Consider the following 16,209-nt stretch of genomic DNA (forward strand, 5'->3'; position numbering starts at 1 on the left):
TACACTGTATTGAAATTGATATAAATGCCTATTGAATTAGCAACTGTTTACATCTTTTTTTACCCAAAGATAATTATGAGACTGACATGTTCACACCATAAATCATAACACTTGTTATAACAGCACAGTTATCAAAGCCATAAACATGCTGGTAGCCTTGAATAAGATAATTTTCATTTTAAAACATTTATTCTGGGTAAATAAATCAGAAAATAAGTATTTATACATGAAAGTGTTTTACATATAACAGTGAAACATGGAACAACCCAAGTTGGGTTATATTACATTAACAAGTTGTTATATAAAAATGAACCCTTATCTTGCATTAAAATTGAGAATTCATTACCCTAAGCCATTCCATGCCTTCTATTTGGTACCATCGCATCACTCCTCCTGTAAAATGTTTTGGTTGTTGAAAGGGTACTGGCTGTCCATTGTATTTCCGAACTGGGTCAAAGAAGAATTTAGTATTCTGCCTAACTGTTTGCGACAACCTATCTTTAATCATACTATTCGAGTCTTTGTTTTTCTCAAGATTTTCTACACAGAGATTAGAAGAGGTGCTTTCATCCTATAAAGAAAAAAAAGTTCTTAATTAGAAGTTTGATACATAATGCTGGTACCCTCTACTTACCAGAAAATGTAACTACTAATTAAAATTTACCCAGCCCTATAATCATTAGGTATGGAGAAATAAAATCTTATGTTGAATAAAACCCTAGAGACAGTACCTCCATTCCCCCAATGGCTTTGCATTGGTGGGAAAAAAATTCTGCAAATATCCCTTAGAGACTACATTTTGAAATCACTTTACAATTGTACCTCCCTTCCAAAAAGCTAGAAAGTGCTATCCCAGAACTTATTAAATTACTTTCTTAACAATTTCCTTCACCCACAGCAACTATAATGGGTAACGCCTGTAAAAAAATTAAAAAATTTCCTTTCAAAAAACATAAACATTTACTTCCAAATGGAAAGGGACAAAGAAAGTTTAAAAACTCACTACATCACACTTAATATAAATTTATCTGTTTGTGACACTCAGCAACAACTTAGGACCAATGACAGGTTATACCGGTTGGTGACCTCCACAACTCCATTTTAAGAATGTGAAAACGAGGATTAAGTCAATTCAAAAGAAAAGTCTTATGGTAAGTCTTTTAAATGATGCCACAACTGGATATTCAACTGGAAAAGTGAATGGGCACTTTTCTTAAAAGGCTAACAAATAGTATACTGGTGAGGAAAAAGTACACTGGTGATTAAAAGAAAGGGGGGTAATGATCAGGGAAGCAAATATTAACTCCTAAATTTAATATCTATTATAAATCTTAACTTACCTCATTCTCCTTTTTATTTTTTTTAGCCACAGACAAAATTTCCTAGAACATTGAGAAAACAAAATAATGTATGTGGTTCATTCATTCATTTAACAAACGTTTACTGTTCTGATTTTATGCAAGGAAATGGGGATAAGGCTCTCAAGGTAATTAAAATAATGGATTCAAATTGGTGGACCTCACACAAAATTAAGCCTATAGAGTGTCTCATAAAATTCTGAATTAGTTAGCAACACATAAAAATTGCGGTATTTACTCCTGAATTTTCCTTTTTTTTCTTGATCAGTTTACCTGAATAGACTAGGTTCAAATTCACATATGGCCAATAGTCCTCTAGTACAGAGGATGGCAAACTATATCCTGTGGACCAGCTCAAGCTGGCAACCTGTTTTTAGGAATAAAGTTTAATTAGAACAAAATTAGGTTTATTTGTTTAATTTGTTTAATTTGGCTTGCTTTTGGACTACAACGGTCAAATTTGGGGTTGAGTAGTTAACCCAAAAAACTCCGCAAAGTGAAAAAGTTTTCCAAACTCTGCTCTAGAAGCAAGTTGTGGCTACTCCAATTACTCAATAATTGACTTCCAAAAGTATTACAGTCTCAACTCCCACTTTAGGCCTCTGTGGATAGTCACCTGAGTTTGTAATTCTGAGCAAGAGGTAAAGACAAATTAAAAACCCAGAATAAGTGCTCTGATTGTGAATTCCCACTAGATGCTAAGGGTATGAAGACAAGCTATGCCTGAGTGTTGGTTTCCTCATGACTTAGGAGAGTATTGTTATATCGAATTATCTGAAAAACCTGTTACCAGAGCATAGCATTAAAAATAGGGAGCAGAAAACATATGTACAGAAGACAAAGGGGCTGAACCAGTATGATAAATTCAAGAAACTTGAAACGTATCTCAAATTTAAGAGGCACAGGAGAATGACAGAACATGTCAGTAGGTGGCTGGCACATAAATCCATATGTACATATTTGTGCTGTGTTTGTAAAGTATTAAGTATAGATATTCATATTCTAAAGCCGAAGCTATGTTACATAGGGAATAGAGCTGCCTTTTAAAATGACTAGGCAAGCTCAACTTTTGGAGAACCATTTGTGAATGAATCAAAATGAACACAATACCATCTATGAAGTAATCTTGCTAAAAATTAAACCTGATGATGAGTCCTGACTCTGCTTACCTCGACAGCTTCATTCAACACGCTTTCATTTACATACAACTGGAGCCAAAGATAATTTCATTTTAAGTGTTTTGCACTTGCCAGGATCTCCCTTGCCTCTGGACATTTGTCAAAGGTTAGTATCTCTTCCGAGAACACTTACCCACTATCTTCCCTGTATCTTACTATTTCCCGATTAATCCCTCCCCACTATTACATGATTTAACGTTTATTACTTAAGTCTCTATCAACCTAGATGCCACTTCCTAGATGAAAACTTTATGAACCTCATGCCTGAGTTAAGAACCCTATATGCGCAATACCATCAAATTTAACAATTATACTCAGTACTTACTACTATATATTTCCCACTGGATAGAGGTTAAGGCAAATGTTACTTTTCTTTACTAATTGATCTTATCCACTTAGGACAAAGTTTGCCTACAGCAGACACACCACAAACATTTGATGAATTAAATTACCAACTGTGTGACTGGCTAACCTTCAATAAATCTCATTAATAGTGTTGTTCAACTGCAGGCTGAGTGTGTTCCATGATCAATTGAGCACGTCCTGATCATTATTTTTAAATGGAAATGAGGGGAATAACCCTAAAGACAAGAATTATGTGAAACTTTACACATTATACCTTCTAAAAATCTAAAGAGTTTGATTTTCAGGTAAAAGAAAAATGTTGTAAGTAATAAAGTTAGAATTTTTAATGTAAGAATGTGATGCATTAAAATGTGCTTAAGGAACATTTAAAGTTTGTCATAATTAAAGACGTTCTTTAATTAATTTCTGTTATGAGGTAACAAGTGAGAAGGTAAAAAAGGACCTGGTTTTAGAAACGAGTATGTGATTTTAGTTCCCTAAAGGTCTTCAACAAGGAATAAGAACAAAATTTTTTCTTAAGATAAGGTTTTGAGATTTCAAGAAATTATAATTTCTGATTAGGCAAAGCTCATTCTCCTTTAACAAGATATGATCTTCTTCCAAACACTTAACAGGCTGAAACGTCAAGTAAATAATAACAATCCATACAGCTTTAACGTACTTCAAAAAACGCACAATAGGTTTTTACTAAGCATTGAATCTTATGTGCCCTTCCCCCTTTATTTTTACCTCTTTTGACATGACCTCTGAAATATTGTAGGATTCATCTTCTCTTCCTCTTTTCTTTCTCATAACTATATAAAAAAAAATCATTTTATTTTGATAGCAATTAATGCAAAAATATAAACACATATCCTTCAAAACTAGAACAAGGAAATTTACCTGGATTCTCCTCACTTGCATCAATGGAATTTTTACCCTACAAAACAAGGATTTAGAATATTATTTTTCTAAAGACTACTGTGGTATTACAAATTAAAATGTATTGATTAAGTAAACGTTACTTGCAATTCAACTACATCTACAACTCTTTCACTGTTACACTTACAACATGTAACTCTTCCATACTTCCCTACTGTAACTGATTTGTAACCATAGCCCTTTACTTTCTCCCAAAGACTCTACTTTCCTCAATATCTTTTATTTTACAAGAGAAAATTTCAAAATTAAACATAGAAGGCATTTTTATTTTGAAATTACTATGTATGTATCGTCTGTAACTGCATGCTTATTCTAAAAATATTGAAGTGTATGGTATGGAAAGTACTGATTTCCAGTAAAATTAGTAAGTTAAATACAACTGAAAGTAGAAATAAAATACTGACTGAAAAAATATTAGTGAGGGAAGATAAGGGAGAGGAAGAGACATTCAAAAACAGTTTGAAAATGAGAGTTGGAAAAGAAGATCATGAATAGGTACACGTTTGAGAAATGAAAATGACAATGAAATAAAGATGAAGTAAAAATGAAGTAAAAAAGTTGGAGGATTAAAAATGAAAATACCAAAAGGGACTGAGATGGAGTAGGCAGAATTTGAAGTTTGGTTCCTTTAGAACAAAGTGGGGAAAGAACAACTCTGGTATAAAAATTTAGCTGGGCAAAAGTGGAAGGATGGATTAAATCAAATGGCTGAAGATGAAGAGTAGAGAGTAAATGGTTAAGCCAGTAAATTATCACGAGTATTGTGTGTGTCCTTTAAAAAAACAAAACAAAACAACACCAAAATAAGTCCCCGGAATTAGCAACTGAGTCAAATTATATCAGTTTTTAATAACTGTTTTTGTTGCAACATTATCGACTGTACATTCACATCACCACTAACCACACTAAGGTTTAAATAACTGGACTTAAAGATAACCTACCTACTTTGCCTATTGGCATTTTGATATTTCCTAACAAAAGCAGTTGAGTATAGCACTGTTGGGTCTGAGACTAATGCGGGGTTCAAATCCTGACATCACTATTTACTAGATATGTGATCTTCAGCACGTTATGGTCAGTTCTCATTTGCAGCAGTTATGTTCTCTAGTCACTGCGAATACTGAATCGGTGAACACTGAATCACTGCCTCTAGGACAAATACAAGTTTAGGGTCCTGGCAAAGGCTCTGATCACATTTTCATCAACCAATCAATATCTAACCCCATTTTATGTGTGTTGCTGTTTTGTCTTCTTTAATGTATATACTGATTAACATTGAACTCAGCCAAGACCACTCACTAGTCACTCTGAAGGACTAAATGAGTAGAAGAGTACTCACTACTGAAGGAAGCTTATCTAACACACCTATTTTCTCTACTAGGCACAACACAGCCTCCTTGCATTAGAAACACTAGAAAGCACTTTAGCACAACATGGCTGAGGGCCATTTTAAACACTAGTATCAACAAATATCACAGAAATGCAAAAATTGTGGCATTAAATAGATCACAAAAAGGATACTTGTGACAGCATGCCAGCTTGTTTACAGTGTGACGGCTTAAACAAGGCAGATCACCACTTTTACCTCAGCTGGGAATGTGCAGGTTGGAAGACTCAAATTTTGGCTGTTTTTCACATGCATGTGTGAATGAATGACCACAAAAACGCCAGTATTGCTTTTGGGGTTACAAATAAATGTTAGCTAGTAGGCAAATTTGCAAATACGGAATCTGCAAATGAGACTGTACTTCATTTCCTTGCATCAGCTTCTTTATATGTAAAATGGGGACAATAAGAGTACCTGCACCTAACAGCTGTTTTGAGAATTAAGGAAAAACACGTGAAGCTCAGACCAATGCCTTACACAATAAGTACTCAATAAATGTTACCCTTATTATTTCTCTTTTCACTAGCACAACTGTTCTTTATATAATACAATTCCCATCAATACTGCATTAAGGAGCCTCATGTTAAAATATATTCTTTACAAAGGTCATACCTAAAATTCAGGCTATCCCTAAATGAATACCCTAGTATCTGAAATGTTACTAGGAGATGACTATCTGTTACAATTTTGGTTTCACTATTGCAGCTATGCATAAGATACACATTTATATTATTATGGCTACAAAATGACAAGATGAGGTTGAAGGCATGAAAGAGTAATCATTAAAGAGTCCAAAAGATCTGGCCACTTATAAAATGCATCGAGGTATGAAACTTTTGCAGACTTTTCCCAGATAAGAAAGCAAAATTTTGTTTTTATGAAAAATAATCCACAGAATAAGAAGCAGAAGAGGTCACAGTTTAGCTCTCCTTCCCTATCTAAAATACTGAGAAAATTTTACATATCCCTCAGCAACTTGTAACAAAGGTTATCATTAAGGTTAAAATTAAATATATGAGCAATAAAGTCAAGAATACAAAAGGGGCAGCTGGTTAACTCAGTTGGTTAGAGCGTGGTGCTCTTAACAACAAGGTTGCCGGTTCAATCCCCGCATGGACCCCTGTGAGCTATGCCCTCCACAACTAGATTGATACAACTACTTGACTTGGAGATGATGGGTCCTGGAAAGACACACTTAAATAAATAAAAGCTAAAAAAAAAAAAAAAAATACAAAAGAATTTCTTCAGAATTTAAGGCAATATATACAATATATTCTAGCTTACTATGTATTACCTTAGTAACTTTTAAAGATTCCTTTTTTCTCTCTAATTTCTCCTTCTTCTTCTGTTCCTGTAAGATAATTTTTTTTTAGTGTCACAAATAGAAATACAAAGTATAAAACACACATCTCAGATAACTTACCTTCACTATGTAACATATATGTTTTAAAAAAAGGGAGCACTTGCACTTTAAGACTTTATGGAACGGGGAACAGATTTACCCTCCTGCCTTAAGCAACTAAAATCCAGATAAAATATATTAAACAATGGTTTTCAGACAACATACAGCAAAGAACAGTGAACACTGACAGAAGGGAAACAAATGAGGTGAATTTTGATTGCCCAGCTTTCTGCCTGAAGGCCATTTCCAAGAGCAAACAATGGAGGGAGAACCGAAAGAGAGCTCAACAGTTGACCTGAGCTCTGAGGAGACAGAGTGCAAACCTTAGAGCACCTAGCACACCCAGGGTCAAGTACGAGGAGAGAGAGCTGCACACAAAGATAGCTCTTAAGATCAGCGGTCAAGTCTTCATTGAGCGTTTATCAGTACATGAGTTTAAGGAAACCAAGGCCAGCAAAAGCCACCAGAAAGAAGCAGGTGGAACAATCCCTATGCTCCCAATTTATCAGGAATAGTTCATATGTCAGCCAAAGCAGAAAGGCCTCCAACGCAGAGGGCATCAAGAGTGCTCAGAAGGGGGTGGGGCGTGGGGGCAAATTATTCCATGCTAAAAGCTGTTCCATATGCACCCCAATAAAGCTTTAAAAGACACAAGGATTCAAACCATTCCCAAGAGGTGGTTAAAAAGAGTATTTGCCTTATAACTCATTAAGCTTGACATGGTTTGTTTTTATGTATCTGTGTGTCTTTACCATACAAAGGTTTAAAAAGGGCTTCACCAAGGAAAAAGAATTTAGTAAATATAGCAAAATCTTGCTTGATAATTATTCAATTTGAATAATGGGAACAGAGGGATTTATTGTAGTCTCAAAATCTGCACATTTTGTATCTCCATACATTCTACTGGACAATAAGTAAATTATACAGTGTCTTAGATAAGTACAATAAAAATCAAACAAGGTAAAGGGGATCAGGAGTGTGAGAGTAGAGGAGGTGTCAGGTAGCAACTTTACTTAAGGTTCTCAGGGCAGGCCCCACTGAGAAAGTATTCAAGCCAAGACCTGAAAATGATGATGAAGTAAGCCATGCAGATATCTAGAAGAGGGTCCCAAGCAGAAAACAGCCAGTACAAAGGCCCAAAGGCAGGAAACACCTAGAACGAGGTCTGAAAGGTAATGGGAGGCAGCCAGACTGCTTACAATCTTGTAGGCCTCTTTATCAGAAACAATGTAAGCTAGAAAGCAGTAAAATATCATTGAAGAACTGTGTGGGGGAAAGAAGTCCTAAAAAAAAATAAATTCTTTACCCAGGAAAAATCTCTTTCAAAAATGAAATCAAATGAAGGCATTTCCAGACATATAAAAGCTTAAAGAACATATCACCAATGGAAAATGAAAATTAATAATATCAAAGTAGATCAGTGGCTATCTGGTGATGAAGACAGGAAATGAGGGAAGGGAGAGAATTAAAAAGGGGCAGGAAATCACAAAAAAGTTGCTACCATAAAAAAAAAGAGGGTGGCCGGTTGGCTCAGTGGTTGGAATGCAGTGCTCATAATGTCAAGGCTGCCAGTTCGATTCCCACATGGGCCAGTGAGCTGCACCCTCCACAACTAGACTGAAAACGACTTGATATAGAGCTGATAGGTCTGGGAAAAACAGAATGTTCCCCAATATTCACAAAATAAAAATTAAAAAAAAAAAAGAACAAAGAAATTAAATCTTGCCATTTGTGACATCATAGATGGACCTTGATGGCATTATGCTAAGTGAAGTAAGTCAGAGAAAAAGAAACACCATATGATCTCACTTACTGTGGACTCTTTAAAAAACAAAGAAACAAAACAACCATGAGTCCACAGATACAAAGAACAGCCTGGTGGTTGAGGGGAGGGTGGACTGGGTAAAGAAAGTCAAAAGGTACAAATTTTCAATTATAAAGTAAGTCTGTAAAGCATGGAGATGTACTGTAAAGCATGATGACTAGTTAATGATACCGTACAGCGTAAGAGTAAATTTCAGAAGTCCTCGTAAGAAAAAAATTGTTAAGTATGTATGATGACAGATGTTAACTTACTGTGGTGATATTATAATATTGCAATATATAAAATACTAAATCATGCTTTATTCCTGAAACTGATATGTCAATTATACCTCAAAGGGGGGGGACAGAAATAATTTTTTAGAGTTGATAATTATGTTTATTATCTTGATTGTGGTGGCTTCATAGGTATATACATGTCAAAACTTAGAAAATTGTACATTTTAAATATGTGTAGTTGGGGTATATCAATTATATCTCGAGCAATTTAAAACAAGACTGAGCAACATAAAATTCACAATTTTCAGTATCCAGGAAATATTACTAGTCAGGATAAAAGTCAAACAGGTGAATATAAAATAAATGGTGGTATATTCATACAATGGCACGCTTCTCAGGAATAAAAAGACCTACTGAATAAACACAACATATGTGAATCTCAAAAATATGGTGAGATAAAGAAGTAAGACACAGAGGGCTTACCATATGACTTCATTTATGATATTCTAGAAAAAGGAATACTAATCTAATGACAGAAAACGATTCAGTGGTTGCCCACAGCCAGGAATGGGGATCACCAAAGAAGAGAACTTTGGGGGATGATGGAAATGTTCTTTATCTTGATTGTGCTGATGATTACACAAGTCTATATATTGGTCAAAACTCATCCAACTATAAACTCAAAATGTGTGCATTTTATTGTTATGTAATTTTTATCTCAATAAAGCTGGTTTTAAAAAAATTAAGCTATTAGTTATAATCAATCACATATACATACCTCTAATTGTTGCTGTTCCATTTTAGTCAATAAAAATTTGGAGTAGATATTGCTTTTTTCAAGCAAATGTTGAAGTCTACGGTACCGAATTTCCCCGGACTCTCTATCCCAAGACATGCGAGCCTATCCATAGAGAAAATTTCCATAATTATTAAAGTTTTCTGACATACATTGATTTTTTTTTTGCATAGGGATAACAAAACTAACTAAATGAATGTTCTTTGGATTTAATATATTTTGCGTAATTAATGAAAACAGGTTTTTTATAATATTAAATTTATTTACTAAAAATACTTTATTTTCCAAAAGAAAAATCATATTTTTTCCATGAAAACAGTATGATTCTTGGGTTCAACAGGCAATCTGGTAATATGTTGCTTGGATACCAAAATACTGAAATTCAGATACTAGACATATGGTTACTGGCATCTACTGAGTCGAAGGTCCTTTCTTAAAGTATTTGAAATTAAATATTAGAAATTTTAAATGGGGAGATGAAATTACTTAAGACTTTATAATTTTTAACTTTTAAAATTTGTTTAAAATTTTAGTAAAAATATTCCGGGCTTAATTTACATGTAACTGCTACCTTAAATCCTGTTCAAAATAAATTAGCATACATTTTTTAAATTAAAGCTTTAAGATGCCATTGTGAATAACAATTTGTAATTAATGATTAGAATACTATGCCAAGGTTAACCTTTAAACCCAGTTTTCTGTATTTCAAACTAATTTTGAAGTAAATCTTATCTATCATTACTTTCTTGACTTAATTTTATTATTTTATATTAAGGTAAATTGTAGCTCCATCTGTGGAAAGCACTGAATGCCTAGCGAGGAGCATACCTGATGATCAGGATGGGGTGGGAAGGACATTATATTTCAGTCTACACAATATGAACTATTTTCCTTTTACCTCCTTCGAGAAAATTCCCAACTCTTACCTTTCCCCTCCCCTACTACAGATACATTAAATGCTACTCTTTAGTAAGTATTCTAGACTAACAGTGACTTCTTTCTAAAGGAAATGCTGGTGAAAAGCCAAAGAAAATATACTGTAGCACATGAATGTCAAATCCATTGCCCAAGCTCTTCACAAATCTTAAAATTTCCTAAAGAAAAGTAAATGCCCCTCATTAAGACTTAAGCTGGCTCTTCCTCTCTTAAGCATTTCTAAGTATACGCCCATAAATACTTTATTCTCCCAAAAGGAAAGGAATCTTTAATTCTGTATACTGAGGCTTTTTGTCCTCCAAAGATACGTAGGGAATGACTCATTCTTAGAATTTTCTCCATAATCACCTAAGGGAATAATTTATGAATGTCAGGTGCAAAAATAAATCAATTCTTTCAATAGTGTACATAAAGACATGTAAGAACAACGGACCTAAATACAGTTTTTAGCAAATTACACCTTTGCATTAGTAGAAAGATTAACTAGAGCTATATGCTTTAATCATAGATGGACTAAAAGCAGATTAAAAATTGCTATTTTAATTGCATAACTGCTAAAGAAAAGCTAGCTGTACTATACCTATCCCTCAACAATAACAATGCCAAAAAAATTTAGGACTAATTGGAAAATGTTTGTTCAAAAGCTTAAAAATTTCACTGAAAGTAGAAGTCATTTTGACTCCTAGTTTCATCAGCTAATACTTACAGTACTACAAATTTTGACAGATATTTTTCCACTGTGAAAATATTTCTTCCTTGGAATTAATGCAATCTGGAAATGTATTCTTATTGTACCTCATAACTTTCTTCAAATGGTATTTCCTTAGCCAACAACCTTCATGGGTTATAAAACTGAAGATATACTACCCAAAATTAAGACTTTATCATTCTTACCACCTCCGAAGTTGATACTATTCTGGACACTTGCCCCAGGACTCCTCTTTTACAATTCACCTTGTTATATGGCTAATAAGTATGTTTGTTTTATTTATGTAATCTTATATACATTATGTAATAATATATATATTATTACATAATGTATATATATTATTACATAATGTATATATATATATATATACACACACACACACACACACACCATACTTAGGAATTCAGTAAACATAGATTGCTAGGTGCCTACAAAAACAAAAGTGATGTGCCTGCCCTCCCTCAAGAAACAGTGAGAGTCAAGTAATGCTAATAAACGTGTAATAAAAAAAGTACTATGGGAATTCAGAGAATGAGGAAAGGTGGTTCAAGGTCGACCTCTCAATTTTATTAAAATTTGTTAACATATTTATCTTAACTGATTATGGTCAACTATGGATGATCAGTTAATAACAAAATCAGTATTACTGGAGTGAAAATATAGCATGATGGTTAAAAAGTGAATTCTGGAACCACGTGGCTTAATTAGTTTTGGCTCTGCCATTTTACTACCAAGCTGTGGGAACCAGGCAAGCTCTAGGTGCCTCAGTTTCCTCATCCATAAAAAGAGGTGAAAATAGAACCTACTTCATAGAATACTTTAACAGTTTATATTAGTAATTAAACTAGTGAGGCTAATAATAGTAACAATGAGTTTAGTTACAGTATCTACTTTATAGAATAGCTGAGGATTTGATGAGTCAGTGCATGTACAGCATTCAGAACAGTACCTCGCAACAAATGCTCATGAAGTATTAACAATGCTAACCAAAAAAAAAATCACTGCTGATATACAATACCAGGGAGCCAACTGATTCATTACTTATCTTTGGAGTGCATGTTTCCCAATTTCAGTAGTTTTGCAATTACATGGAGTTACTACTAAAGTGTATTTCCTTAGAGGGGTATCACGTTAAGGACAAAAACTGGAGACCTGCGGAGTTCAAATTTGAGTTCATTAGTGCGTGACCCCCCACTACTTCAGTTTCATCTTATGTAAATGGAGACGTCAAAAGTACCTATATCATCGTAGTATTAGGAGGGTAAATGAATTATTACAAGAAAATCACTTGGTAGGCAGTGGGTAAGAGATGGTGCCAGCTATCATTCTTTTCCTTGCACATGCAATAATTAAGCAGCAGGGTGGGGCTTTATTATTGGAGTGTACTGTACTTTAAGAATTGAATTTTTAAGAGGTTAAAAACTGCTTTTAGTAATTTACAAAGTAGATACTCTGAACAAGAAAACCACACATATAACTTATTATTTTTACCTGAAGAATCTTACTTAGCAATAGAGCCCAAAAAACTAAAAGAAAACAAAAAGCAAGTCGATCACTTAGCGAAAAACAGCACTACAAGAACGCACTATCAATTCTGGAAGAATTACAATGACTAAACAAGCAATTTGAAATGTTCACTTAAAATAGTTATGAGGCCACTTTACAGGGCAAAACTTCCCCACAGAAGCATCATTCGAAGCACGTGCAAAGGTTTCTTAAAGATAGCATCTGTAAACACACAAGCAGATAAATAACAAAGCCCGTTTTAAAGTTTATGGAAAAAACCGGACTAGTAAACCGAAGAACACAAGCCACACCTCTGAGGGAGCATCAGGTTACTACAGCCTTTAACGACGATGAACTTGATTTCTAAATTACCTTTTCTAGCATCTTCCGCTCTCTCTCAAGTCCTGCAGCCTCAAGCTGTTCTTCCTCTTCTAGCATGGCTGGGGTAATCACGGCAGTCTCCGGCTGTTCAACCCTATCAGGTTCTAGGGACCCTAAGAGGGGAGAAGGCTTCCACATTGCAGTTTCAAAAAATTACCAATTACTCAACTCCCACCTAAAAACAACGTTTCCTCTTCCCAAACGCTTCCGAGGCACAAGCTGACCCATGGGGACGCCAGCTTCCCCTCAGAAGGCATCCTAGATCGTTACAATGTCAACAAGTTGCCTGGACCTGCGTTTACAAATTGGGATGCTCAGGCAAATGCAGCTCTCCCCCATGTAAAATCTCCTAAATGTCGTGCAAATGCGTGCAATTCCGGGTACCCTCCACAGCTTCCTACCCTTCTTTTCCTTAGTCTCTCCCCGGGGTCAGCTCTCCCCCTCAAGGCTCGGCTGCAGCTTCCATGCTGCGCCCCTACTCTGCCCCGAACACCGCCTCACGCGCCCCGAGGACGGTGTTCCTCACTCACCGTCGCTGCTCTCCGGCTGCTGGGCTGGCATGGTTGGACACACACTCCGGAACAGGGTCCCCTCCTCTCAGAGCCTGCAACACGGCGCGCTATGTCCTCACAGCCGCCGCACCTTCCAGTCTTCTGGACAAATCTCCGGCCAAAGAAAAACGCGCGCTTCGCCTTCGCGGGAAAACACCGTCACCTCGCGATACTTCGTGCTGCCCGCCCCGACCCCGCCCCCGGCGGCGCGAGACTTGGCGCAGAAAACCAACCTGAACGTGGTGAGCGTTTACCTGGACCTCTGAAGCTGGGTTCTGTGCGCAAGTCGGCGTTTAACTGGCTCTGTGATACTTGGCGAGTCTGCCTACCGTGGAGAGCCTCGTTTCCTCACGTATTGGATGATGGTTGCGGACTACGGAGTACTTCAGTAGTGCTCTTAACAGTTGGCAAAGCATCTTCACACACTGCCTGATGTGATTCAATCCTCCCAACCCATGAGCCTTTAGGTAGGAAAGATGTTATGTGTATCCAAATGAGGATGTCAGAAACAAATATTGCCAACCTCGCCGCCATCCGCAGTGCGCAGTTCAACGTTTGGGGGGAAAATAACCCCAAATGATCCAGAAGAAGGTTTTTTTGTGGGTGGGATGTGAGAGAGAAATAGCAAATTAAGATTATGGTCGAATTCAAGAAAGTTGTTTCAAGATAAGGGAGAACTGAATGCAGTGATAAACCGAACGGAGTGGCCAGTAGAAAAGTGATTCAGCAATTCAATAGACCAATAATTAGAGTGGGCGCCTGAAGGACAGAGCAGGGCTTTTATCTCGGATTTTCACTTCAGCCTCCAATCCCATCCTTTCTTGTCTGCAATCCCTTTCAAATTCCTGTGTCCCCCCTCCTCCCACCTCGGAATTTATGGTATACCTGCCATGTAACTATCCGTTTCCTTCAACTTTAGTAATTTACAGTGCACATCTATCAGAACCATCTTCAGCAACCTTCATAACACTGTGATTAGCAGAGATTGTTTTTATTCCTACATTACAGGTGAAAAAACTGATGCTCAGAGAAAATGGCTTGCCCAGAAGCCTGCAGTCACTTTGTGATAAGTCAAACCCAGTTGTTTTGATTCCTAGTTCAGTATTAAGATAAAATGTAGACTTGATTAATACTCTTAAATCGTATTTTCTCCTAATCAAAGACAATAGCTATCAGTCTCACTCTACAGACGATTTTTGACTTTCCCCAAACTATCCTCCAAAATTTCTTCCACTGACGTGAAACACTGCTTTTTATGTTTTCCCCTAAAGCATTGAAAAATCTTGCCTTGTTTCTTCTTTTGAACTCAGACATGGCCTACTTCCCCAAATCTTTCCTCTGTTGTTTTTCTCTATATACTTTGTTTCTTGTAGCAACTTCTCTACAGGCTTTAATGATCAGCTCAAGGCCGACAACATCCCTTCTAATTCCTTAGAAAGAGAGTAGGGAAGATTTGTCCAAACACCCGTGAGACAGAGTTCAAGGCAGTTTCAGCTGATTCTCAAAGGACAGACATCTCATATAATATCTGGCCCCACTTGTTAATACAAGTGCACTGGTATATTTCCTGACATTGTGCAAACCTTCCCTAAGAGAAGCTGTGAAAAGTTTTGTTCATTCCTTTTTTAATTTAAGGGCCCACATAGAAACGTCTCCTGGAACTTTTCTAGGAGCTGTACAGCAATGAATTTAGACACACAAGACTCCTGTTGATACGGAACTTACATTCCAGGAGTTGAGGGAAATAAGTGGGTGTGTGAATGAGTGTGTAAGACATGCTCTGCAAAATATTAAAGTGTCGTGAGAGTAATTTGGGTAGTTATTTGAAAGTGGGTAATCAGGTTATCTGAGGAAGTGACACATTTAAGCTGAGAACCAACTGTCAAGCAGCCAGCTAGCCCAGGGGAAGAGTTAAGAAGAATCTACAGCTAGTACAGAGACTAACGCAGGAACAAGCTTCGGTTATGTTTGAGTATCAAAAGGTTAGTCTGATTGAAGCAGAGTTGGCAGGGACAAGTGGCACAAAAAGTCAGAGTAGACTATCCAGATGAGGCACCGATGTTACAAGTCATTATTTTTCCCTACACACACAAAATGTCTTTCTCTTCTAGAATCCTTTTCATACTAATGGCTTCACCATCCCTCCAGCCATAGAAATGGAAAAAACAAAATCCAAAAAACAAAACCACTGCTCCCTTTTGCTTACATCAGATGGCCCTGCTTCCTGCTACCTCACAAGTAAACAATAGCTGTAAGACAGAACTCTTTCAGATTCCCAACACCAAATTTACAAACCTACCTGCATCTGAACACCTTTTCTATTTTCCCTCAGGATATGCTCTGAGTCCGTCTCCCTGCAGCCTATTCAAGAATCTTATATTACACATTATCCCATTCTCTATTTCTTAAACCTTTGCTGAATACTTTCCATTAGTATTTAAATACTTTAACTTCTCCCATCTTGAAAAAAGTTAAGCGGTAACCTCCTTTCCCCCACCAGCTATTTATCTGCTCTCTTCCCTTTTACAGCTAACTTTACAATTAGCTACACTAGCAATCTTTAAACTCCTTGCCTCCCACTGATTCTTCAACCATCTGGCTGCTGCATGCCACACACAACAACTAAATTTAACTGACATCTTTCAATACTCATCTCAACCTCACTGCCACATAACACT

General features: G+C 36.3%; 1 protein-coding gene across 1 annotated transcript in view; it reads right to left on the bottom strand.

Moving 5' to 3' along the window:
* The window catches only part of HELLS (helicase, lymphoid specific), a 32,515-nt gene extending 18,845 nt beyond the window's left edge, over positions 1–13,670 (bottom strand). The window contains exons 1-8 of the mRNA XM_033131193.1: positions 13,511–13,670; positions 12,972–13,093; positions 9,431–9,553; positions 6,505–6,561; positions 3,785–3,821; positions 3,632–3,696; positions 1,341–1,382; positions 347–571 (exon numbers count right to left, since the gene is read on the bottom strand). Of these exons, the coding sequence (XP_032987084.1) occupies positions 347–571; positions 1,341–1,382; positions 3,632–3,696; positions 3,785–3,821; positions 6,505–6,561; positions 9,431–9,553; positions 12,972–13,093; positions 13,511–13,541 (702 nt within the window). The 5' untranslated portion in view covers positions 13,542–13,670. The remainder of the gene's footprint in view (positions 1–346; positions 572–1,340; positions 1,383–3,631; positions 3,697–3,784; positions 3,822–6,504; positions 6,562–9,430; positions 9,554–12,971; positions 13,094–13,510) is intronic.
* Positions 13,671–16,209: the final 2,539 nt, after the last annotated feature.

The sequence above is a fragment of the Rhinolophus ferrumequinum genome, chromosome 16, assembly GCF_004115265.2.
Source record: "Rhinolophus ferrumequinum isolate MPI-CBG mRhiFer1 chromosome 16, mRhiFer1_v1.p, whole genome shotgun sequence".
NCBI classification, from domain to species: domain Eukaryota; kingdom Metazoa; phylum Chordata; class Mammalia; order Chiroptera; family Rhinolophidae; genus Rhinolophus; species Rhinolophus ferrumequinum.